Source organism: Aquila chrysaetos, chromosome 5, assembly GCF_900496995.4.
Source record: "Aquila chrysaetos chrysaetos chromosome 5, bAquChr1.4, whole genome shotgun sequence".
Lineage (NCBI taxonomy): Eukaryota > Metazoa > Chordata > Aves > Accipitriformes > Accipitridae > Aquila > Aquila chrysaetos.
In genome coordinates this window covers 10761380-10788364 of record NC_044008.1, presented here as the reverse complement: position 1 = coordinate 10788364, position 26985 = coordinate 10761380, and the positions used below count along the sequence as shown (strand labels likewise).

The 26985-nt window shown below is 36.1% G+C and overlaps 1 protein-coding gene and 1 long non-coding RNA gene across 11 annotated transcripts in view; one reads left to right on the top strand and one right to left on the bottom strand.

Annotated features, from left to right (window-relative positions):
• PCLO (piccolo presynaptic cytomatrix protein) overlaps positions 1–26985 on the bottom strand; it is a 396208-nt gene that overhangs the window by 30701 nt on the left and 338522 nt on the right. For 8 of the 9 annotated variants that reach the window (XM_030013412.2, XM_030013405.2, XM_030013406.2 and 5 more), the window contains 2 exons: positions 23376–23517; positions 19790–19857 (listed from right to left, as the gene is read on the bottom strand). In XM_030013412.2, the coding sequence (XP_029869272.1) occupies positions 19790–19857; positions 23376–23517 (210 nt within the window). Of the gene's footprint in view, positions 1–16735; positions 19674–19789; positions 19858–23375; positions 23518–26985 lie in introns of those variants that run through there. The other variant, XM_030013411.1, reaches the window with a different exon arrangement.
• The window catches only part of LOC115341102, a 41108-nt gene that overhangs the window by 8823 nt on the left and 5300 nt on the right, over positions 1–26985 (top strand). Inside the window, exons 2-6 of one of the 2 annotated variants that reach the window (XR_003923282.1) lie at positions 2685–2784; positions 10664–10739; positions 15810–15911; positions 19829–19971; positions 20109–20316. This is a non-coding gene — a long non-coding RNA (uncharacterized LOC115341102). Of the gene's footprint in view, positions 1–2684; positions 2785–10663; positions 10740–15809; positions 15916–19828; positions 19972–20108; positions 20317–26985 lie in introns of both variants that reach the window. The other variant, XR_003923283.1, reaches the window with a different exon arrangement.

Sequence of the window (26985 nt, the reverse complement as noted above, 5' to 3'; positions counted from 1 at the left end):
AAAAAAAAGAACAAAAAACCAAATTGACACCATCTTGTGCTTCTTGTTAGTTCAAGATAATTACGGAACTTAACACTCCAAATGGTAATTACACTTGCTGTTGAGCACAGCAGCCGTTTTAGAACCGCAGACCAAATCAAATTAGCATTTTTGTCAAATAAAGTTAAATGTGCTTAAAAGTTACTTCTTGATGCATATAGAATAACATTTTACAGTGACTGTCACCCAATGTCTGTTGGAGATAGACCCTGCTGCTAGGATTCATCTGCCTGAACACTGATGTCTATATCTGAGCTAGATGTCAAGGCTCCTTTTATCACAAAAGGAGAGCAATTGCTCTTCTAGAATGTGGCTTGTCTTATTTGCAAATAGAACTCTAAAATAGGTCAGATGAATTGTACCTTCAGAATGATTATTTCTTTCCACTGACTGCAAAAGTTTTACTTAAGTGGCAGATCCTCCCCTAAGTCCCATGGTAAAATTTCTCATTGCATTATCTGTTTCAGAGGTCCCAGCTGTAGAAGGATATTTGATTAGATTTTTTTTATATAGTAGACAAAACTCTAGGTATTTAATTAGAAAATTAACATAGAAATAGAATGAGTATGAGACTGATATAAAACCTTTACTATTCAGAGAAATTCCTAGACTACTTAAGCAGGTCCTGTTTGCAAAATCTAAAGCATCAGACCAGAATTCTCCTTATCCTCTATTTAAGATTCAATAGAAACTGACAATGAAATCACTAATCATTAAATTATTGTAAATGTATTTAAATAAAAAAGACCATTAAATTAGTAGAACACATGAAAGTCAATTGTAAAATTGAATGAGATTAATAGGATTCACTGCCTTTCTGTGTGAGACCCAGTATGAAACACACGTCTCATCTTTTTTGCTATCCATTGCAGTCACAAACAGTGACGTTTATTTTCCAGGTTATAAAAGCTCAAGAAACAAAAGTGATATTTTGAATAATGGAGAATCCTGTAGACACAGATGGAGCATTTCATTCAGAACCCAGGGTTTTTTTCTGAACATGTATGTAGAACTATTATTAGGTCATAATATGTATAAGTATACTTATGTATGTGTATATATGTGTGTGATTCAATCATTTATATATGTGCTCATATAAGTATATAAACATGCACACATGTTTATGCATACATGTGCATTTGTACAAATTTACATACATATATTGTTGAAGTTGACCTAATCCTAGGAATCTATGTATATTAAACCTACCTTGACTCAGCACAAAGTATTAGCTTGTTGAACTAATCAACACTAAATTCTTGGAGTCAAATTTAAGGTTATGAAGTTATAGCTACCTAAATTGACTTCAAAGTGCTGACTCCAATTTTGCTCCTGACATGTAGTATTATACAAATTTTCCACTACAAATTGTTCATAAATCTTACCTTCCATTTCACAATCTAACTACAATTTAAAAAAACCCCCAACAAAACCAAAACAAAAACCAAGCAACACTGCCATCAGTACAGAAACCAATTAGGGAGGCAAAAAAAATTACATGGTTTGGGTATTTCTCTGAGGACAAGACAGGTGGTCTGAATTCCAACAAGACTGTACTGTAAAGGATTCCTTATATTTGTATAAGCAACTTTCTGAAATAAAGTACAGTACAGTGTAAAGTAAATACAGTACAGTGAATCAGTCCATTGAAAACCTGGGGAGTTAAAGATCATAGGCAGAGTAGGACAAAAGTGTTGCTACACTAAATAACAAAGTAAAAGCTGCAAAGTCTGAGCTCAGGGTTGCTCAGAGGACAGACTTCCCACCTTCAGGGATCATTTGCAGCACTTTAGCTGCTCAGTCAGCTAAATGCTTTGATCCTAATTTTTCTGCACTCTCCAATACTGCTCCGGTGTTTTTCACAGTACTTGGAAGTTTCTCATTGTGTGATCCCTCTTCTCTCACGCCAGTCTTAGGCTGATGAAATTTCAGTGACTTTCATGGAGATGTCCTGATCTAAACTGTTACACAATATTAATCTAGCCCACTACATCTATTTGACTATGTCTATCACCTATGTATGTCATGACCATGTATACACATTCTATACTTTATATTGTAGTGGAGTGAGTTTTCCTATAAAATGCAATGAAATATATTCATTTGCATAATTTATTTCACAATTTATTGCAGAACTCAGAGGGCGCTATGGGGAATTCTGGCTCCCAATGGCAAAACTCCCATTAACTCACTGGAGGCTGTCTCTCCTGTCGTAAGCATAATTTGAATACCAAAAACTTTATGAAAGGATGAGTTTAATATAATTTTATGAATGAATGTACACATATATTGAGAAGTTAAGTTACTTAGTTCATACAGTGAGTGGAAAAAAAATCACAGAATTCTGATTGCAACATAACAATATCTCTTTCACTAAGAGCTTTAAATATATGTTTTGACATGAATAAATAAAAACCACTAGACAGCACCACCTTATAGATCAATTCAGTTCATATAGGACAAGAAAAAATTATAGGGAAGACATTAAATGGAAATGTTGTGGGACTTTCTTCTGTGTCTTTATTTATTTCCTCCTCAAAAGGACCTGGAAGACTCTTTATTGGAGACTTTGCCTCAGTGCAGTGTGGTAGAAAGAGATGAAATATTCATCACTGTTCACCTCTTTTTTGTTTTATTTCTTGTAGAATATGGCAGCTGACACATTTATGTCCTTTATTTCGTGTGACTCAGGCACAAAGGGGTATTCTCACCTAACTGATCACAGGACGACAGTATGAAAAAGAGGTGTGTATATTTTCATTTTTTATTTTTTTTTATATATAGCCATTTTAAAGATCAATAGGAAACGGAGTTCTCAAATTATATAAGCTTATACTTAGGTGTTTGCATAATTATGTTACTGTGTCTACATAGCACTAATCTGGTGCAATAGGAACAAATCAGTAGATCAAAGCAATTGGTTCTGAGGCACCTACATCTATAGTGTATAAGGTTGAGAGCTTTTACTTGAAACTGGAATTACTCCAGTCTGTGATACAACTGTTCCTTTTCTGCACATGGTCCACTTCTGCCCAAAGGACCCATCATTGGCTAGGACATATTTAGGGACGGGAGCACATTTAGCGCTCACCTGGAACAGTGTTTCCAGTTTAGTTTCCCTCAAAAGGAACTAGATTTGGATGTATCAAAAAAACCCAAACAAACAAAAAGCAGCAAATCAACACAATGTCAAGCAAGGTAAAATTGAATAATTTATTTCAAAGTTATATTGCTGCTCTGAATCATAACAATAAGGTATATGCAGCTTGCATGAACATAATGATGTCAGAGACATTATTTTCAGAGTAATGTAAAGCAGGGAAGCACTTGCTTTTAGACTGTAGGTCTCAGTCACTGCTGCATTCCTTAGCAGGGCCATGCTCAGCTTGCTTAGTGGGGTGTTTTCTGTGATCCCCAAGATGGTTTTTTTGGTTTTCAGTGTAATTTTGTTTGGAGAATTTTTTTCCCTATACTTTTACTCATATCTTGTGACTAAGTTAGCTTTTAATATTTTTGCCTGCCTACAAAATTGTTATATCTGATGAAAGGTAGACTGGACAATTATGGATTTTGATCTATACATGTAAACTGACTACAGTTTTTGTGAGACAACACAAGATTGATTGTCTGCTGAGGATTTCAGAGTCATACTGAATTGATGCTAAAGGTAAAATAGTCATCTGTCTCAAGTGAAATGGAGGTGGATGAAGATTTGTGACTTACATTTGTCTACAGGTGGATAAATAGATGCGTGCTTCTAGGAAGAGGAGAACACAAGGTATACAGTATCTCTATGAAAATTTCCAGGGTGATAGCAGAGGGACTGACCATCAGCAGCCTCTCCTCCTAATCCAGTTTTGGGTGGGGGCCAATAACACTTAAATGATGCATGTCTCAGCAGTATGTTATTGCGATGAGTTGAATGTCATTTCAAATATTCATTTGAGATTGCAAAGATAATAGTTAAGAAAGACAGATGGAAGGACAGCATGGATGCAGTGTGCATTATCTAAATTTTCCAGATAGAAGCATTGTCTTTGGGTACTAACTCCATTGTCTTGACAAAATGATACAGAAACTTTGAAGTTCCTCTACTAACCTTCATAGGTAACTTGGTACCATCAGAAAAGGTATTTACACAAGGCTTCTCAACCAGTATTCTCAAAGCATTTCAGGCAGTTGAGAATGTATTGGAACCCTCATTTTGTCAGGGGGAACTACATTATAAGGATCAGGTTATTCATACAAATGGTTCATTAAGAAACTAAGGAAGAAAGATGTCAACTTTATGTGTCCCTTCCTAAGTTTTTATTTTTTTTTAATTTAAAATTTAAAATTTCATCAAAACTTGTAATCTTTTGAAGAAATCTGTTATGAGAAATTTGCTGATATTGACCTCTATTATGAAAAAATCTGATATTGTGTAATTGGGATTATCCAGGTAAAATAATCATGTAGATAAACTCATAAAATGCATCCAAAACCATCTGACCTCTTTTTATTTAATTTATAATCATAACAGACATAGTATCCCTAAGAAAGATTTTTCTGCTCAAAGTTATAGGAGAAATCAGAATAATTATTTCTTTTGGTCAATGCTTTAAATATACATCCATATAATCAGTTGATCCCAGAGAGGGGCAAGGAAGAAAGAACGTGTTTGTGGTTTTTCTCTGTGTGTGTACGTCCTTTCTCCCAGGATTTGCATCAGTTCCTATTATATCTGTTTTTCAAGCTGTCTTCAATTTAGAATCGTTAGCCAGTAGCAGAAAATTTTACTTGAAACAAATTACTCAGCTTTGTTCAACAGCAAAACAGCAATATTTAATTTTGGAATTTGACTCAGAACAAGTAACCTGAGGGCAGTAGATGCTGCCAATAAAGAGGGGACTGATTTGTCATATTATACTTGGAAGCATCTCTGATTTTAGTGCGGTCTTTCCTTTACCATGTGAAAAGGCACACCCAAAATGATGAGACATTTATGGGGAGGCTATGGCCTCTTTACCTTTCCTCCTTGATAAATCTATACCTGCATACAACCAGTTACATTCAACAAGCCAATTTCAAGAGGCCGGGAAAAAAGAAAAAAGCACAGTGTACAATGACATATTTGTTTCTGGGTTTTGCCCAGAGAATGACAAAAGGTGTTAGGAAGACTGGCTTTATCTCACTCATATTGGTGCTTTTCTGTTTTCTGACGGAAAGCAATATGCTTTCACATTGTTTCCACTACTGAAGATAAATTGTAAAAACCTATTTCTCATGTTGTAGGATTCTTGCAAGTGTCCCCAATAAAACCATAATATTAATCCCTATTTTATGTAATTCCAGAAGAGCATGCTCTAGACATTTTCTGAAGGCAAGCTGAGACTCTTCAATGTGTCATTCTCTTTGTATTATTTTGCAAATCTCAAGTAGCCCCTGTAGTCAATGGAACAACACCTAGGTAAGGTGTTGTTGATAAGCAAAGGTGGAGAGCAGCTCCTAGGCTCTGCTTCCCAAACTCTGTTTCCCTTTGGATGTGAAAGCTCTTTTTGTGCACAAAATGTTCATCAACAGGAAAAAAAAAAAAAATTTCTTTCGTTAATGTTCTTTCACTTTCTTTCTAACACTGCTCAGATTCCTTTCTTTGGAAATGCCAGCTTTCATGTACAAATTTACCATGGACTTGAAAACCTTCTGTTACACTGTATAGTTTCTGAATTATAATAAACTGGAATATAATTTTACAGGAACTTAGGTAATTTTGCTTTGTGGGAGTGTTTGAAAAGAAAGCACTGAGTACAAAGGAAGATACTCAGTGTGGATATTGTGCAGGCTTCACTTTTTCAAATATGGAAAATAGTGTGAAAAATGTGTCTGTATAAAATCAGAGTTTGTATACTGCTTTAAAACATAAACAAAACAACAAATAGCCTTAAAATCAACATATAAAAAATGAGTTAAGGTGTCTATGTTTGTAACTCTCTGAAATGTCCAGAGACAAGAAGGAAGGCCTCCTTTTTCTCCTCTTTAGTTGCCAAGAAAGAAGGAACTCTTAAGACGATCAGACTAGTCAGAAGGGCATAGTTCATAAAAAAAGTCAAATAGTTGCATTCAGATCAGTGAGAATCCAATTCCTTCAAGAATATAACAGAGTATTCTATGATTATGAATATGTTTCTAAAAAGTTAAACACTCAGCTGGGCATAGCCAAGGCCATCAGGAGACTGGTGAATAAATGCTATAGATATTACCTGGGCAGCAGGAGGAAACAGTAAGAATCCATGGCATACTGAGCAGGCACTGATGCAAGTTACATATGGGGCTTTTTCTAGCAAATCACACAAACTGACTAATTATCATAGGCAGTATGTTACCAGACTTCTGGAAAATATGTGAACTTCTAGGTACTACAGCAGTGTGAAACATGAAGGCAGATGTATGTATCAGATGTTTGACCCAGCTGATCTCCAGAAGCTTTGTGCATTTTTCCGAGGCATGGAAATCCAGTCACGTTATGTTATTACCACACCACAATCAGTCAGAGTGCAAAGCCAATGTGGCAGACAAAAAAGTCTAAAGAAAGCTTGAAAAAGAAAGTATAACAAAAAGAAAGCATACCAAAGGGTGTTTCAGAAAAGAAAGATCTGTGCAATGGATGGCATTAACACACATGTAAACCCAGGGACCATTTGGTAGAACTAATCTCATCTGATATCAGCCACCTAAACTTTAGATATGCAAGCTAAAATATCTGTTGTAAATTTTCTTTATAATCTTTCGGTTCTTAGCAGATGGGGGAAAAGGACTGGCACTCCAAGTAGCTGACACTGAAGGGAATACTGAATACTGTCTTGGCTGTAGGAGTAAATCAGGTTTATGCATATGTACACATGGATGTGGGGTCATTTAAGATGTGCTAGTGGAACTGAAGTATCTGGTTAGGAAAGGCAGATGTGATGAAGAACCTGTGGGATACCCATGAATTTCTGGACTGAGGCAGAAAAATACTTTAGGGTATTTAAAACAGCAGGATACACCTATGTTTAAAGCCCCTGAATCCCCTTGTAGATAAAGATACATAAACTGCATCCTACTCTACACACACAGTACATCACTTTCTGCCACTAGATTTGCCTAGTCTTCTATCAATTTGATTCCCTCCCCATCATAGCATAGTATCAGAATAAATAATACACAAAAGGGAAGAGCAACATATAACAGCCTAAAGTAATTACAAATGCCTACACAGGACAAACTGTTAGGAATTCTTTAAGAGAAATAGACACTCTGAAGCTTTTCCTTAACAGACAAAACATTATTCACACACTGTTGCACATTTCATTAAAGCTGCAAGCCTGTAAGAATACTATCATAGGACGAAACAATGAACATGGAGCATTATGAAAAACATATTAATCTGAAAATAAACTGGGGACAAAGCACAAGGTTCTAATTATAGCTATGAAAGCAGACTCTCCACCATGAGAATCAGACACATCTAGGCAACTTCATCATAGGAAAGATTTGTATTCATTCTAAGGCACTGATTTTCAAAACCTTCTGTCTTGAAACACAGCTTACAGTCCAATAATTCTAAGCAGTCTCACATGCTAACATAAATATCAGCTGAAGTTTAATTTTAACTTGCCATGTGATTCCACTTGGAAATGCTCTAGATTCATCTGCATTTAAACAGCATTCCAAGATAACTGTTTGAACATCAGTCTAAAGAAAGGGTTTATACTACAAGAACATGTGAGGTTAAATAAAAACCTCCTTTCTGAATCCCCAGCATAATAGTTTAATTTCTAAGCAAGTTATTAATTATCTAACAAAAGAAATAAAGAATAAATAATATCTTCTAAACCACACACATATAATACAATAGCATCTCCTTTTACATGACATAAACATTTAGGAGCTACAAAGGACTGTTAAGTATAGAAACAGGTTATGACATCCTTTTTTTTTCTGACATTTCAAATAAATACAACAAAAGTGAAGCTCTAATACAGAACTGTTCAGTAGGAACAGCTGTGTTATCATTTCTGGCAAGCTTAGAAAAATCTATTTATAGGAAGTGCTTGATAAAATATACTATGTTTGTGAGGGGAAGAGCTTGGATTTTGGATTCTTATTTCTCTCCTTGAGTATTAATTTCAGCAAGCAAGATGAGGCTAGAATTTAGGAAAAAAATTTTAGTGTCAAGAATAATAAAGCACTAGAACAGACTAATGAAGCTGTAAAGCCTCTATCACCACTAAGAATTTTTCGGTGCAAGTTAGCAAAAGCCTTTTAGGAACAATATTGCGTTTTGAAGCAATGAGATGACCTCTTGAACTCCCCTCAACCCCATTCCTGCTACATAATAGCTTATACATACTTGAGCACTGAACATTATTGTCCTTAAAACAGATCTATTTTACTTACTTTTTTTGTCCTGGAGTATGCACGAAATTCAGGGTCCTAATCACACTGCTAAATGGAGGAGATCACCTGAATTATCCAGGAAGATGACATTGAAAAATGCTAGGAGTGGCATTCCTTAGGGGTCGGTATTGGGACCGGCGCTGTTTAACATCTTTGTTGGCAACATGGACAGTGGGATTGAGTGCATGCTCAGCCAGTTTGCTGATGACACCAAGCTGTGTGGTGAGGATGACACGCTGGAGGGAAGGGATGCCATCTAGAAGGACCTGGACAGGCTTGAGAGGTGGGCCCGTGAGAACCTCATGAAGTTCAACAAGACCAAGTGCAAGGTCCTGCACACGGGTCGGGGCAATCCCAAGCATAAATACAGGCTGGGAAGAGAATGGATTGAGAGCAGCCCTCCAGAGAAGGACTTGGGGATATTGGTGGATGGGAAATGAGACAGGAGCCGGCCATGTGCGCTCACAGCCCAGAAGGCCAGCCGTGTCCTGGGCTGCATCACAAGAAGCGTGACCAGCAGGTTGAGGGAGGTGATTCTGCCCCTCTACTCCGCCCTGGTGAGACCCCACCTGCAGTACTGTGTCCAGCTCTGGGGTCCCCAGTACAAGAAAGACACAGACCGGCTGGAGCGAGTCCAGAGGAGGGCCACAAAAATGATCAGGGGGCTGGAGCACCTCTCCTGTGAAGACAGGCTGAGACAGTTGGGGTTGTTCAGCCTGGAGAAGAGAAGGCTCTGGGAACACCTTTTTGCAGCCTTTCGGTACTTAAAGGGGGCTTATAAGAAAGATGGAGAGAGACTTTTTACCAAGGCCTGTAGTGACAGGACAAGGGGCAACGGTTTTAAACTGAAAGAGAGTAGGTTTAGTTCAGACATAAGGGAGAAATGTTTTATGATGAGGGTGGTGAGGCACTGGCACAGGTTGCCCAGAGAAGCTGTGGATGCCCCATCCCTGGCAGTGTTCAAGGCCAGGTTGGATGGGGCTTTGAGGAACCTGGTCTAGTGGAAGGTGTCCCTGCCCATGGCAGGGGGGTTGGAACTAGATGGTCTTTAAGGTCCCTTCCAACCCAAACCATTCTACGATTCTGTGATTCTACTCAGTACCTCCTAGTTCCATTTTCATCACAGAGAGGAATTTATTTAGGATTTAGCAGTTCACCTTCTATCATATTAATGCTTCAACATGACTTTCACAGACTGTAAATGAACACTGATCATGAAAAGTGACTCTATTTCAAAGTTGTTTTAAATTACTCACTAGGTGAAGCAGCCCTTCTTCAGACTTACACCAGACAAGGCTCAGGTTCAGTAATCATATGTTCCAGCATCTTCATCTTTCCTCCATTTTTGGTGGGGGGATCCCCCTGTTTGCTTTCCAGTGTTGAAGGTCTTCATTATTAACTGGTATTTGTACTAGATGTGCCAGCTGGTATTAAATGAGATTTCCTTTATAACCATATCTTTTTAAAGACATAGATTACAGAATTCCACCAAAACTTTCTTCTTTTTTTTTTCCTAGAAATGAAACCATGTAGCTTTGTCAGATTTTTGATGGAATTGCTAGCACTCTGATTCCCAGTCCAAACATCCTGACTCCATTACACCTCCAAGAAATCACCAGAAGAATCCTTCTGAAAGTCTCAAGCAGCTTTATGTTAGTGGAAATGCATTTAAGAGCTAGTCCAATAAAACTGATTAAAAACATTAGGCAAGCAAATTATCTTTCCAGGTGATTATTGAAGCATCATATCAAAGGGTGATATTTTGGTTTCAAGATGAAACATGTGCTTTCACGTTTTCCTGGTTTTCTTTTTCCTTGTTTGTCTTCTTAATATTTGTTAATTTTCTACAGATTTCATGGTAAAGGCAGACTTTTTTTAATGAAAGCTTAAAATAAAAATCAAGTTTTTTATAATTTTGTTGTCACATGATTTAATGGCTAATAACCATTCAGTCCTAGTTCATACAAGAGTGGCATAAGCTGCTGGCCAGCCACTAGTTAATCACAGTCAGGCTCCCTGGATTATTTACTTGTCTTTTAATGACACTTTATAATAACAGTTCAGGAACAGGATGACTTGTAAATATGTAAAGCAATGGTTTTTGTGATGTGGATACAGGAATATAGAAGATTATCTTTTTTCCACTATGTTTCTATCTCTGGCTGCAGTCTTTATTCTTATTCAAATTCTTTCTGCTTCTTTTTAGGAAAACCAGCTGGATTATACTGGCAAATACCTCAGGAAGGCAGAGCTAATTGCTCCAATTATTACTGGAGAGCCAGGTGGGCAAATTGGAGTACGGGGCCAATCAGAGATAGATAAAAGAAGTGTTTCCCAGAGTTTAGAGATGAAGCTGATAATTCTTGGGTTTACAATATTGCTGTTGTTTATCTTGAATCACTTCCTCAAATTAGTGTGGTATTTAGATATTAGTAGTATGACTATTCCTAGCTTGAGGGAGTATGTATAAAATACTATAGATAGCTTTAAAAGAAGTGAGAGAGGATGACTACTGTCAGTGCATAAGGCTGGTTCATTGCTGAAGGATCCCTTGTGACAGAAAGAGTATCTGATCTTTTCAATTTTTTAAATTAAAATTTGCATTTCCAAAAATAAAGGAGGTGCAGTATGAGGGGATCATCATGTGACAGGCTAGCTGCAAGTGCTTTCATTACTTATTTTCTATTCCCTTGTGTCCCTTTTTTTCCTCTGTACTGAAGCAAGTACTCATGTGAGAAATCATCCTTGCTGGTGTTTTCTGCTTTAAATTTTATTGGCATTGATTAGTCTTATGCTGTCAAGAGTACTAGATGGTAGAACTTTGGCAGAACCTGATGGCAGAAAGGAAGGTTGTGATTTTATATTAAAGACAGTTTAAACAATGCCAGGTTGAATTTTAGCCTTTTTATTTATAGAGATAGTAGAGAAGTCTGGCAATACCTTATTCTTTCATTTATATCTCTTTCTGGGCAAGGATCGCATTTTACTCAGTAATATCTTATTTCACAAACTGACCTCATCTACATGTAAATCAGAATGGCAATAAGACCATAAAAGCAGATCTTACAGCTGCTAAAAATGGGTTTTAAAAAAGAGATCACCAGGCTTATATTGCTCTTTAGGAAAGACACTGAGTGTGTGCAGCAATTTCTTTTGCTATGTACTACTGGACATGAACTCAAAACCAAAGAATGCAATTCAACCACTGTTCAAGTCAGTGCTGGAAACATTTCAGATTGGCTGGATTTCTCTTTAAATTCATGGATCAATATCAATCACAATCAAGTCAACAGTCTCATACTTAGTCAGTACAAGATCCTATTGATTCAAGAAAAATATTTGAAAGTCCAGACTGTTTTTTCAGGTTCTCTTATGTTTTAGTATATGTCAGGATTAAAGGTTCAATACTCCTGAGGTATTTGAGTTATCGGGAAGGCAGAAAACAGCAAAGATAGTATTTGACATGTGTGCAAGAACAAAATAGATGGTGCTCCCTGTGGTTTAGATATACCAGTCTAAAAAGACCTTGAAAATAATTGGATCGAGACTTTTCGCAGAAACATGGAACTATTCCAAAATAACATAAATTCTCTGCTATTGTGAAAGTGGCTGGTTTTGACTCGGTCATTTAATGCTGGTTTATATACTGCTAGTGTGTTATGAGTTGAGAATTATGTTGTAGGAGGTAGGAATTTTCTCTCCAGAAGATAAAGTTCAGTTTAACAAAATTTAAGAAAAATAAATACATGTTAGCATATGATTTGTAGGTTAATTGGAGACTACTCTTGCTAGTAACCTTGGGCATGTGGATTCACAATTCTTCTGTCTATTCAGTCACTTCCTGACATAAACACAGAAGTCAGCAGTTGTATAATACATAATGATTCGTTCAATTTTCCTTGGAAATAACAGTTCTCAGACACTTACGACCCAATACTACACATGTGACATGCTGATGTTGCTTCAGTAATTGAAGCTCAATACAAAGCTAAGAAACTGAAAAGAAAGTGAGATTTTCCTGGCACAGAGTCACTAACTGTATCTGTTTAAGACAAAACACTGGATGAAGCGAGTGAGATGCACGTGCCTGAAGCTCCTAGTTAAAGGCACAGAAGAAACCACTGTCAAAGGATAAAAGTGTTTCTACTTCTATAACTGCAAAATACTTTTGCCTGAATGGGCAACTGTTCCCAGAATACCACTGACACCATACAGGAGTGTTTGCAGTTTGTGCATTGAACCCTTCAATAATCATATTCACCTCTTTCATATCACAGAATCACAGAATGGTTTGGGCTGAAAGACACCTTTAAAGATTTTTCTAGTCCACGCCACCTGCCATGGGCAGGGACACCTTCCACCAGACCAGGTTCCCCAAAGCCCCATCCAACCTGGCCTTGAACACTGCCAGGGATGGGGCATCCACATCTTCTTTGGGCAACCTGTTCCAGTGTACCACCACCCTCATCATAAAACATTTCTTCCTTATGTCTGAACTAAACCTACTCTCTTTCAGTTTAAAACCGTTGCCCCTTGTCCTGTCACTACAGGCCTTGGTAAAAAGTCTCTCTCCATCTTTCTTATAAGCCCCCTTTAAGTACCGAAAGGCTGCAAAAAGGTGTTCCCAGAGCCTTCTCTTCTCCAGGCTGAACAACCCCAACTGTCTCAGCCTGTCTTCACAGGAGAGGTGCTCCAGCCCCCTGATCATTTTTGTGGCCCTCCTCTGGACTCGCTCCAGCCGGTCTGTGTCTTTCTTGTACTGGGGACCCCAGAGCTGGACACAGTACTGCAGGTGGGGTCTCACCAGGGCGGAGTAGAGGGGCAGAATCACCTCCCTCAACCTGCTGGTCACGCTTCTTGTGATGCAGCCCAGGACACGGCTGGCCTTCTGGGCTGTGAGCGCACATGGCCGGCTCCTGTCTCATTTCCCATCCACCAATATCCCCAAGTCCTTCTCTGCAGGGCTGCTCTCAATTATCTCATCACCCATCTTTGAGTATTGGTAAGAAAAATGAGCTCTGTCTAAACTCCCTCCCACTTTACTCATTTTGCAGGCTGTGTTTTTTTCTATTCTGTAGTTGAGCCTTCTGGAAGAAGTAATCTGCTATAATTTTTCTGATTACTGACAGAGAAAAGCAACAAAGGCAGTTGGTTTAATAATTAGAAATAAATTGTTAGAGTTTAGTGGAGAATTTCCTTCATGCTGAAGGAAGTTAAGGATTTATTTATAATACCTAGAGTATTTAGACTCATCATATAGTCTACAAGGAGACTTAGATATCTGCAGGGGCAAATTGTAGCACATAAACTAGATGCTGATATACTTTTTAACACTGGTCTATAGTGGTGGTATACCAGTCCCCACAGAGAGTGAGGATGTAGTCCCAAAATGCAATGCTGCCGGTCTCTGGAGGCACAACAGAAACCACTTGCTGCCTGTAACTGGCTGCTCTCAGGACAATAACTGGTGTTCGTCTATTTTACAGCAAGGCTGACTTCTGTCCTGTAGCCCCCTGGTATCCAAGGGCTGCTGAGGTGGCAGAGGGCACCTTTGCTTCTTTCATTCCGAGACAGAGATCCTCCAGCATGAGCCTCTCAGGACTTCCTCAAAATAGGAATTCCACTAATTTTGGCATCAAACCACCAGAAAATCTGGTCTCCATGAATTATGGAAATCCCTCTTGTCCAAACCCAGAACATCCATCTCAGAGTCTCTTTATCCCATTTTTTGCATTTTCATTTCTAAATTACAGTGCTTCTCTATTAAATATCAAAGGACTTATTCCAAACATTTTAAAAAAGTGACTGGGTGTTTGAACATCTGGTTTCCCTTATGCACCTTTGTGGGGACATGTCTATAAATGTTGTAATGCTTGCTTCCTTTCTAATTTTTTTTTTTTTTTTTTAATGTTTAAGAACAGTTAAAGAGAAAAATGCTTGTGAGGGAAAAATAGCTAAATATGTCTTTCTGGTATTCATGTCAGATGACCTAAGATGAGGTTATGTTTTACAGAAGTTACCTTCTAATAGATGCAAAGTTATAAATTAGACTTGATTATGAAAGAAGGAAAGTCTCAGATGATCCCAAAGTTACATAAATTTAATAGTTAATGTGATCTCTGTCCTACATTTCCCAGTCTCAGCATTTTCATTCAAAGTCACCATTGCTTGTGCAAGGGCAATAAAATTCACCCTAATTTTAATCCAGCAAGAAGTTCAATTCTAATTATAACCTCCTTCATGAATATTAAGCATCATGTTTTAATCTGATCTCATAGTCCTCTTTTTTTGTGAAATGATAGAGATAACTGCAAGAAAAGTTTCTCATCTGCAGTAGAACTCGTATTTTCAGCCTGGCCAAGCAAGACATCAAAGTACAGATTTGTGCATAGGCAAAAGCATTTGCAAATCTCAGTAAGGGTATTATGATTAGCCCTTAATAATTTCCTTCATCTGTCTTTTTTCTCCTCTTACTTATAACTTTCTCATTGAAGGTCCCAAATTAAGACCATTTCTTTCTGAACATCCTCATAAGGACTAATATTATAGTTATGATATTTCAACCATTGGAGTTAAAAAAAAATCAAAATGCTAAATTTTTAAAGTGTGGAGATGCAGCAAGTTGATTTAAGCAACATCTCAAGCCCTTAGTCTGTTCTCAGTCATACCACAGTGAGTCCTTTGGCTTAAACAGAGTTACTCTAGCTTAACTAAACAGCAAGTAAAAGGAGAATGAATTTTTTTTCCTGAGTTTTAATTACTTCAAAGAATGTGGCAATGCTTAGTTGTGCCTGTGCTGTCAGTTTCTTTCATGCCTTTTTTTACTTGAGAGTGCTAATCCACATGTTACTCCTGGGTATCCCTTCAAGAGAAAGTGTTATACAGTTTGCAAGATAATTTACTCCAGGGTCTATTCCGTGCAGACATGATGGACGAAAATTTCACCAGGACTATTCAGAAAGCTATAAAGGAAAATTTACAACTCAAATGATTGCCAGTCATTTACTTACAGAGGTCATGCACCTTTCCTCCAAAATGTTATTAGAATGACCTCCTAACCTGTTTTAAGGTTTGTGTGGTATTTCAACCATTTTTCTCATAAATAAAGATTAGACTGTCTTAATTAATGAAATATAAACTTAAGTGAAGAAACTGTTAAAATTGAATTTGTTAGTTTATAATCCAGGCTGATGAACCACAAAGCTCAGAAATTAAGAAAAAAAAAGGGTGTTTCTTAGCTTAGATTATTGCAAATAAATGAAACAAAAATACAGTATTGTAAAATTTGCCTGTTAAAGCATGATGTTATCACAGAATTTTTTTCTTGTTTTTTTTTAAAATCTGTAACTCAGGCAACTACATAGCATGCAAAAAAGGAAAAGCCTGGAAGAGTTCATTAAAGATTATGTAAACGAAGAGTGCATATCATTAGTATATCATCTTGCAGAAGTTCCGTAAGTATGTGTGCATCATCAGACTTTGAAATAGTACAAATCTATTCCTTCTGCTCGGTTGTGGAAATGTATCTACAGAGGCTTTATTGGAATATTCTGCAATCTTCTGTCCAGGTTCAGTCATTTATACAGAGAGAGAGTTTCTTACTTGCAGGACTTCATTTTACTACACTCAAAGGATGATGCTCAAAGGACCACTGGAAATGTCAGAAAGTGAGCCTCTGAGCCATGGCAGAACTGTGTAGAGAAGTTTTTGGTATTCAGGACACGGACTGGCTGGGAATTTTTTTTTAAAAAGTAAAAAACCAACTCTCTTGGAAGATGTGGGTGGGGAGCCACTCTGTTTGTATACAAAGTTTATAATTTTCTGATTGAAAATCCTAACAACAATGACGCCAAGCACAGAGGATGACGAGCACTGTGAGTACTCATTCATTCCAAAAAATACTGAAGGAGTGAAGCCAGGCCATGCTTACAGATATGTTCGTCTTTCCTGAAAGAATCTTTGTTTGAGATGAATCTCATTATCTGTGATCCTAGAGGAATGATATTTTGCATGTGTATAGCATCTTCAAAATTAGAAGATCCAAAGTTTCCTTATAGTAAACTATTTCCATTAAAATGCTATTTATATATCTCTCTTCTACTAGAAATAATGGCAGCTTGGGCTTACCTAGTAAATTCACACTTTTGAAATATATGAAAATAATTTTCCCCATATATTTCTTAATTGGATAAATAGTTGGTAGGTGGAAATACCATCTGGGATCTATTGACTGAGCAGTTTCATAGGGCAGATAGAGCAATCATGATCTACAACTGAATCAAGTTATTAATCATGTGCTTTTAATTGTTAGTTTCAATCCTTACATGGAATGCAACTGGGTTTTTTGTCTGTAATGTCTGTAATATTCCATAGCATGTCATAAGAAATCTTTAAACAAAAGATATTGCACTTTCTGAAATTAATAGAGAAATTGGTTTGCATAACTCAATGAAGATCACAAAATGTATAATAAAATTTACTGAAATTTAAGAAGATGACGTATTTCATCTGCTCAGGGCAGATTGTCCAGTGTAAGATAGCATGCAACAATGCATATCATAAAAATAACTGTAACACAGTGTCCAAGAACAGAACTCTGAATTATTTATATTATTAATTAGTACGAAAATACAGAATATGACAAGATGATATGTTCAGAGAAACAAAGATTATCGTAGCAATACTCACAGTTATTTATATTGACCATTTGGTTGTGTCAGCAAAGTAAATAGTACTTTTTTCCAATATTTACTTATAACTTAACTGATACATCTTAATAGCACAAAAACTATTCCCAACAAAACATGAGCACATTTCTCAAGTGGGTAAACAATTACAAAAGGAGCATATTTTTCCCTGGTGATTCCACTTATGTACATGCCTAAATTTTGGTGTCATACCCTGTGAGCTGAATCTGAATCCTGTTGCTACAGTTTCGATGCAGCTGCCTAGAAACTGGTTTTGATTGCCATTTGAGAGTCCTACCTTGCTTTGCCTCCAGCTACTGGTCTTAAAGATCTTGTTCCTCTAAGTCCCCTGCCATACTTGCCAGGCCTGTGTGAATGACTTGGATGACTAAAACACTTCAAGTAGCAGTAGATCTGCATGTTTAAGCAATTGAATTTATTCTGCACAGTTTTAAAGAGAGTAATCCACAGGCTACTTTTCACAGAAGTTATCCGTTAAGAATATTTGAAAATGTAAAAATAGTACTAGTATTAAAAGGTTTTAAGTACAACACTAAATCCTTATTTGCAAATGCGAATACAAATGTCAACTATGGGAGCTCTCTACAAATTAATGAAAAATGGGAATGAATATTTGCTTCCAGTTAATTGCAGAGCTCATCTGGTCCACAACACAGATAATTGAACTACAGAAAAGATATCATTTGATCATTAAGACTGTAAGATTTTCATTCACTTTTGTTCATCTATGAAAAGAATACCACAATAATTCTTTAATACTGAAGTAATTCTCAGTTAATCTTGAGTTCCTCTAAATTCTGAACTACTTCCTCACAAGATAATTATATTTACATGCTGAAACTGCAATGCTCTTGAATTGTTTTCCAGCTTTTAGTTTAATTTATCATTTGAGATTGATCTGTCCCATCTTAGTCAGCTAGAAATCAGACACTAAAAACTAGGCAGGCTGCCCCAGCTTCTCTCAATGGGGAGAAACAGCACTTAGTAAGAACCACTTATTTAATCAGACAGAGTTGTAACTCTTAGAGTTCTCAAGTTTGTATGGTGAATTGTACCATAAGTGAAAATTAGGGAATTGCAGCTCTTGAGTTATTTGCAGATTTTGACATGCTATATACACATCTTCTCAAATGTTTCAAAAGGTGTTTTCTTTGGTTGGGTTTGTTTGGGTTTTTTTGTTTGTTTTTGGTTTCTTTTTTGAATGACACAAACACTAAATTAAAACATTTTGTATTTGTAGGTTCTGAAATTTATGATCCAAGACCTTACCTAAGGGGCAATTTATGATGAACAAAATGATGAAAAGTATTTGTTTACAAATATCATTCTGTATAAAAAACATCATGACAAAGTAAAAATGGAAAATTCCTGATTTCCCATTTTCATCTCACCATTTCTCTTTTAAAAAATGGTATGTTTTTCAAATACTTAAAAATACCATTGAACAAATTGAAGTTTGATAAGCAGCTGAATTTGGATTTTTGTATGATGAGTACTATGTACTGAAAGATTTAGTAGAATGCATATGCACAGTTAAGGATTCTTGATGTGGAAAAGACAGTTTTAGAGTTCTACCTTCAAATTCTAATTTGATTTCATCAAATCTGTGGAACATTAGACTGCTTTTACCTCAAATATAGCAACAGCAATTATTTCCCCATGTATACAGATTGCAGAAACCTGAAAAATGTCGATTTTTTTTTTAAGACTGAACTTAACATGAAGCTAACTTCAATTGTATATATGAAATTCAATTTATGAATTAATTAATACCTCAAAGCTGCATTGAAATGCATTTAATTGATGAAAGTATTATTTTAATAATAAAATGGAGGTAATGATAATTAAGTTTTATATTTGAGGTCAACAGAAACATACACATGAAAGAATATACCTTATATGCAAAGGGAAATGGAATTTTCCTAACATATCCTTCAATACAAAACACTCTCAATTTTCATGCAGTTCTCCATTATTACACATGAAAGAGATAATCACATTGCTCATGAAACTTTGAAAGCTGTTCTGTCAGGCTCTTTCCAGCTCCAATATTACAATGTCTCCTTCTTTGGCAGCATCACATTCATACTGAAAAAATTCACTCAGGATTTCCTAATCAGATAAGAATTTCACTATAGTCTAAGTGCAGCCGTCGAGCCTGATGTTCAGCTAATATTTTTATTTAAACTTAATGTTTTATGTAGACAACAAAATTAATAATTGTTTTATGAAGTAAATATTCTGAAATGTTATAAAAATAGAGCCTGACAGCCATTGGATATTTTCTTCTAATTTAGTGAGTACTGAGTCAGCTCCATACTTCATATTTTTTATTCAAATACTATGAAAAGCAATGAACATTGAAAGGCAGATATTATTCATTGCAATCTAACTATTTAATTACTTTAAATAAACAGGTAAGACACTGTTCTCCTTTAAACTGAAGACTCATTACATTGGTGCTATGTGTAAAGGGGCCTTAGAGTAAATGAAAGTCAGGATCTTAATCTACAATACAAAGAGAGCATAGGCTAACCTTTCATAGCACAACAAGTAAGAGAAATAAACCTATCAGTTCTATAAACATGGGATACCACTGTAGTGTTGTTTGTATTTCTTTTTACCTTCTGCATCGGTTAATCCTACTCCCGACTGCTTTACAGGTTCTTGTCCATTCTGGCTCATCTTCCCTCTGTTAAAAGATATGGTGGTAGTTGTCAATAAGACCATGAAGAGTTGAGATCTAAGAAAATGATACATCCAAGCCAATGAGGCTTGGTTCTGTACAAAAAGACAAACATCACAGGTATTTCTAAAAAAATAATAATAAAAAAAATATATATATATATATATTTAATTTCAAGAAAATAAAGTGGATTATAGTTTTTCCTATTGCTATTAGGACAAATTACTTAAGAATATTATTTTTTTCTTTTTTTTGAGGCAACTGAAATCATATCTTGTTAAGATTGTACATTCTTATAGAATGGGGCCATCAAGTGTTCTCTGCTACCTGCCCCCCACCAGCCTGGTGTTCTGCAACCAGTCTGCATAGCTCCTATCCTCACTTTATCCTGTTACAGTGAATAGTGAAATATACAATAAGGAGTCACAAAATTGATATTTGGTCTACAGTACCATTACTTCAAAGGTAAGGTATGTTTGTGATTATTTTCTTCCTTTAATGATTGCTTTTACATTACAGTTTATGTTTAGCATAAGAAACAACTCAGTTCTGAGACTTACATTAATCTTAAAGTAAGGTGAGTGGAGTAAATTATGCTCTGGAGGTCCCTATCTTTCTCCACTTGATGTAGAAAGAACCTGGATTACAATCTAGATGTCTATTTTTAGGCAATGAAAGTTAGGTAAAATATAAGCTATCTTTAAACATACGTGTTGCAAACTCTAAGGCATGATTACAGTCACTCTCAAAAATGTCTGCTACTATGAGATGTTTGTGCTTCTATTTGTCTTTCTCCTTGAAGACTCTGAAATGTTGTGATAGAGAATATAAGGCATTATCTTCAGATGCATGTGATTCCTCTGGAGTTAAAGGGTCAGCATTTTTCTTTGCTACCAACCAGCCAGCTTCATGTTTCACAGCAGCAACAGAAGCTGTCCAAGTTCACAATGAACTTAAAAATTAGTATAAAATGTCAGTTTTTAAAGTGATTTAAAATTCAATTTTAACTGAAAGTTATTCTTTTTTTTCTTCTGTGAGGTAATGCTTCATAAAACATATTACAAATATGATACAAGAATTATTTGTCCCTAGGGTTAGATCCCTTACACATTGTTCAGTTGCTCTTCACCTTTGCATTAAAAATTAATATAATTTTACAGACTTCGTACTGGTATAGATGGCTACACAATACAAAGGCATAGAGAATCTGGTCTTTAGATAACATGAGTAACTTTCAGGGGTATTACAACTGGATAATAAGAGTCTTTTAAAAAAAAAAATCTTCCAAATAGAAAGACTTTACAAGATTTATTCAGCTGTGTATAACTGTATATAATGGTTAATTTCCCTTGATAGTTATAACAATATTTAGTATTGGCAAGTGTTCTAATTAGTTACCTCATCAAACAATTCCCACAGTGTCACTATTTAATTCTTTTATTTTGCTTCATGACTAAATGTTCCTATGGTTAAAAGCATTTGGACTAGAGTAAAGAGTTTAAAACTCAGCCTGTCCAATAATTTTTCTATTGATAGGTCAGCAACATAATCTAAACAGGGAGTTTATAACCAAAGATGTTTTCATATGCCAAGACACTTAAAATTATTTAGCCTACTTAATGCTTCACATCCAAATTGTGAGCTGTATTCTCATGGATATGCTGAATTAGTGTACAAGGTCAGAGTCCCTGAAGTCATTATCAAGCCAGTGGGAATGCAAATGTTGACTAGAATTTCAATCATACATGTATTCAGACTTATAAGAATTTTTATCCAGAATTCAAAATGGAAACAGTTATCTTTTTTAAAACGTTCTCCCCAGGAATTATCCCAAAGGTCTCTGATGGTAAACAGTAATTTTGTCATTCATTTTCATTACATTGCTATGTAAAGCCCTTAAGACTACAATGAAAAAGAAAGCATTTCTCATCTATATAAATGTCCTGTGTAACTTTTAAAGTGTCTGTCTAATATGAGCATATAAACACTTTACTTTAAAAATGCCATAATAATAAAAAAAAAAATAGTCTAGCCCTTAGCAGAAAATAAGAGGCCTGGATATATTTTATTTGATTAAGTAAAATTAATGGGAACAAATTACTATGCGAAAAGCCGAAGCCATGGAGACTTCTTCCTGCTTTCCAGTAGAAGTGGGGCTGATTTCAGGCTTAATAGACTGGTGAATCTGTCAGCCAAATACCAAGATACTGTCACATTGCTAGGCAATACAGAGTAAGTAATACTATTTAGACTCAAATTTAGCATATGTGAACTAAAAACTTCTATTAGGAGCTCCATCTTGTGTTTCTGTGCACAAAGATTTTATGCATCTTTGCTTTTGTAATTAGGAATGATGGCAAAATAATTTTCTTTTGAGATTGTCAAACCCAATTAAAGATAGTCTTTTTGCCACTGGTCAGTACAACTCATTTTAACCTAGAACAACATGAATGAAAAGTTCAGTGAGGATTAAACAATTGGCACCCCACAACCTGAGCTCACATTGCCCTCCTAGATTCTGAAGATCAGATTGAGATATTAGATCTGTGTCTATTTTCATTTTAGCTACTAATAAGCTGTAGAGAAATACCACTGGGCTTTATTTTAGAAAATGATGAATACATAGAAATGTCACAGTTCTAGAGAATTAATTTTTTCTTTATTCAAGCTTTTTTTAGGAAGATTATATCAAGCTCTTGTGACTAATAATTCAGGACTTCAAGGGAAAAGCAAAAACTTGTGTCCCACAGAAAAACATGGAAGAACTATTGCAGACACTGAACGAGCAATGACCACCAACTAATATTTTGAGAACAGTCAATCTATAAAATTTTTGGGCCAGAAACATTAAGCTGATCAGGAGAAATTACTTTTTCCTATAAAAGAATATAAATGAAATTGCTAAATGAAGGTGCATGCTACCAAAGTTGAGGGGAAAAATCCTGGCAAAACTTTCCTCTGTGGAGTAGTTAACTGGGTAAAATGTTTGAAAATTAAATCATTTTATAGGATCATTACACTGATAGTATCTTGATAAGTCCTACAGGGACTCCATCCCCAAAAGCTTTTTCCAACCAAGAACAGAGAAATTCTACTCAAAATCTTTAAAACTTGGGAAAAGTTGGGTTATATCTAGAATCTGAATTGCAGTTGCACTACACTTCTTTGTAGAAGGAGGTCAATCTGAAAACTTAAACTAAGCATTCTCAGGCCTACAAAAGTTGTACTTTTAAAACACAACCCAAGCCCACCTCTACACACTTTCATCAAAGGCTGAGACTAGCACCTCTCCTGTCTGACAGCAATAAATTCATGAGGTTGAGCAGAGGTTTGGTTGGTTATTAACAATTCAATACTCAACAAAGCAGAATAAAAGTTGAGCTCTGAGAAATTCTGAGTTAGCTGCTATTCTACTGCGTAACTCAAGTCTGCAGAGGAAACTACATAAGAAAATGACTGGCAAGTGAAAGGGTTATACATAGTCAGTGCACGGAGAATATAGTATATTAAAGGAAAAGCCTTACATTCTTGGGATGGGAAATAGATTATTCTCTCCTGTGGCACTGCTGCTGCCTTCGCTATCCATGCTGTATCCACTGCCAAAGCTACTGGCTGACGAGCCAGTGGAGACAGAACTTTCTGCAGGTCGGTGATTAGTAGACCTTGCTGTACAGGGTAGGAACAGCGGGTTACCAAAAATGTTGTAAGACATCAGTATCATCCACGTTAAGAAAAAATGTAATTCATCAAAATCACATGCTGCAAACACTTTCACTTTTTTACTTTACATTCCAATATTGTGTTATCATCTTTTGCAGATGATGTTTTTTTTCACATAGAATAAGGTGTTCTAAACCTAATAGTATACCACCACATTTTTTTCTCCAGTCGTGTTAATAATTCAAATCAACAGCCTGAAGGAAAAAAAGAATGGATTACATTGTTTAACACTGCTTTTCTGATTAAAGCTACAGAAAACCAGTTATTCATGTGAAACATTTCATCTGGTAATCTTGTAAAAATGAAGGTCCCAGTGGGCCTTCCTCATATTTCTCATGAAATATTCTTTGCATTTGGTGATTTTGAGAAGGAGAGCAAGCTGAAAGGAAATATAAAGGAAAGGAAATATAGTACACCATCTACAGTCACAAAGACTGTATGAAGACCTCCACCCCTCTTCAGACGTAACACAGCTACTGCATTATATTTCTCAACTGCCTCTACCCATCTGGATCCCTCTTACTACATGCCTAGAGTTTTAATGCACATATTTTGATAGGAGATGCCCTAATCTTGTTTAAGAACATTTGGTGTAGAAAATGCACACCAGCATATGTTATTTTTACTTCAGATGCCTTATTTTGTGTTTTGGATATTATTGTACTGCATGAACAAATCTTCCAGTATTCAGGCTTTAGCAAGTTGAGAAATATAAACAAAAAAGGACACAGTGACATTACACATAATAATTAATACAGGAACAGTAGAGTAGCTATTCTCATATTGAATAACACAATTGTCTGGGAATATTAATACAGATTTTTTGATTTTTTTTTGTTAAATGTCCTCTATTACACCTACTATTGACATGTTTCATCTATCCAACTGACTGAGCATATATACTGAAGATAAAAAATACTTTTTTGTAAAGTTATTTTCCTGTGAAGACTTAATGAAGTTTTATGTTATTTTGGTGAACTGTGAAATTCTAATGCAAGCAGTTAAAAGAGATTCTTCTTTAAACAAGAAATTAATCAAATATCTAAATGGAAATTACTTCAAATAAGAGCCAGAGCCCCAACAGTGTCTTGCCTTAAACTGGCAACCAATATTATTTATGTCTGACTGAATGAATAATATTTTTAGTGAAGACAGCAGCCTGCTGCCTCATGTGGGATCAGGAAGCTGAGTGTGACTCTTCAAACATAATGCAAAAACAAATTAATAATTGAATCTAGAAGAGAGGAATGAAACAATTCACATATGATCAATCCTTGGGCCAAACTGTGAGTTAAGACAGAACTCTGACTTTGCAAAGTGGTTCTTCACTGCTAAGCTGAGCTGTCACGTAATTTTATTTTTTTTAAATTTTGTCAGCCTCCTCTGTTTCTCTATTGCCTACAGCCACAGAAGGAATCTGTCGGTCTAAATTATTTTCAGACAAGAATATTCTTTAGCTCTATTTCATGATTTTATATACTGATCAAAGGCTATCTTCTTGGATGTTGATACAAATTAATAAACTGCAAAATCATACTGTCATTAGCAGATACTCTCAGTATCTCATCTGGAGAGAAAGCCACCTTTTTTTTTCCCAGCAGAGACAGCCAGAACACAGCAGTGTGCCCTGCTTGGGCACCTGTGAGCAGCGGTTGCTCTCTTACTTTCAGTTTGTGGTACTGTGAGTGAATTCCTATGACTAAGGTGACAAACAGCAAACTCTGTTGGGAAATGTTGGGCAAGAGTGAGATGTCAGAGAAGAGAGGTCAAGCTCTCCTTTATGGTGCATTATTGCCAGCTGCCCTGTAATCAACAGCCTGAACTGGGGCTATCTCATGCCTGTCCCAAACTAATCCATGACCTCAGTTCTCATAGTGTTTGTGTGACCTCTATGACTTCTGATGTTTGTTGTTTGGGATTCTGAGGGTTTCTTTAGGTTGGGTTGGGTTTTTTTTTGCCATGGCATGACAACTGCCTCATAGGTGAGGACAATGGGAAAGCCACACATCTGCAAAATCCATGGAAGCCAAGACAGTATTGTACCAGCACAAAAAAGTGTCTTTAGTCCTTCCCTTAGGCATGAATTTGCTTAGTGTAGCATACATCTCCACCATAACATATGTGGCCGAAAGGATGGTTCATATGTGGGGTCTTATTTTTATTGACTTTGCTGTAAAAGCTAGTGCCTGAAGTAATTTCTTATATCTTTACTGGTGGATTTCTAAAACCAGTAAGAACCTAGAATTTACTTCAAGGCAGAAAAGCTTGAATTAAGCCTTTATAAATGGTTTAGAAGTTTTGCTACATCTATTTATAATCAAAACATAGTTGTTTCTTTTGAAACAGCTGTATCCTGATGATACATTCAGTATGCTGTATTTTTAGTTTCTCTACTGTTTTGCCTAATTTACATCTTTTTCTGTATTGATGTTTTTTCCCCTAAGATCTCTTGGTGAATAGTTATAATGGATCCAAGTTTAGATTCATGACTGGATTTTGAAAATTCTACATTTCAATTTTTTTTTTTTTTGTCTGCTCTATGAAAGCAATGAACTACAGCGTCAGTTTGTGACAAGAGATGAAACCCACAAATAGATTTACAGCTGGTTTTGTGACAAATTAAGAGTCTGGACACAGAGAACTCCATAACTCATGAGACGCCCACATTTTCTATGTATCTATATTTTTACAAATAAATCTAGACCTCTAAGCTTCTGCTAGTGATTATATAGGAAACTTCCAAGTTCTGAAGACGTGGCGATGCCTGCTGCCAGGAAATATTTTGTCAGAGAGTTAGAATAACCATGGTTAGATTTGTACCTTAAGTTGAAAGTTAGAACTTGTTCCCTGATCTCACGTGCAAGGGACTAGTTTATACATCCATTTGCAGTCTTACTCTTTCTCTTTGAACAAATGCAAATGTTGTCTTAGGAACTTTAACAGGAAAGTCTGACTTCAGGTGGTACTCCTCTAGTTTTACTAGCCTGCGTTAGGTCTGTGAAGCCCTGTAAGTGTCAGAACAATTGGACCTTTCTTGGCCAGTTGGGTTCTTAATCACATAAAGGACAAGTAACTAAAGTGAGATTAGGGGAGGTTCACTTCTGAGTTACAGAGCTTCTGCTTACAGCTGCCTACGCTAGAAAATGCCTAAATTCTCAGGTTTTGTCTGTAGAGAGTTGAATAGTTTCATATGGATTCACTCTGGCCCAAAGATTGGATATTCTCTTCTGGTATCACTGAGGTGCTTGATACTACAAGGTGCAGTCTTGCTTTACTTAAATCTATATTTATTTGAATAGGAATTTGGGCAAAGGCAATTGCCATCATTTGAGTATTAAGTACCCAGAGTATGGAAGAGCTATCTTTCATTGCTTCCTTGCCCTTTGGTTTTCCAAATTATTTCCTGGTTGTTAG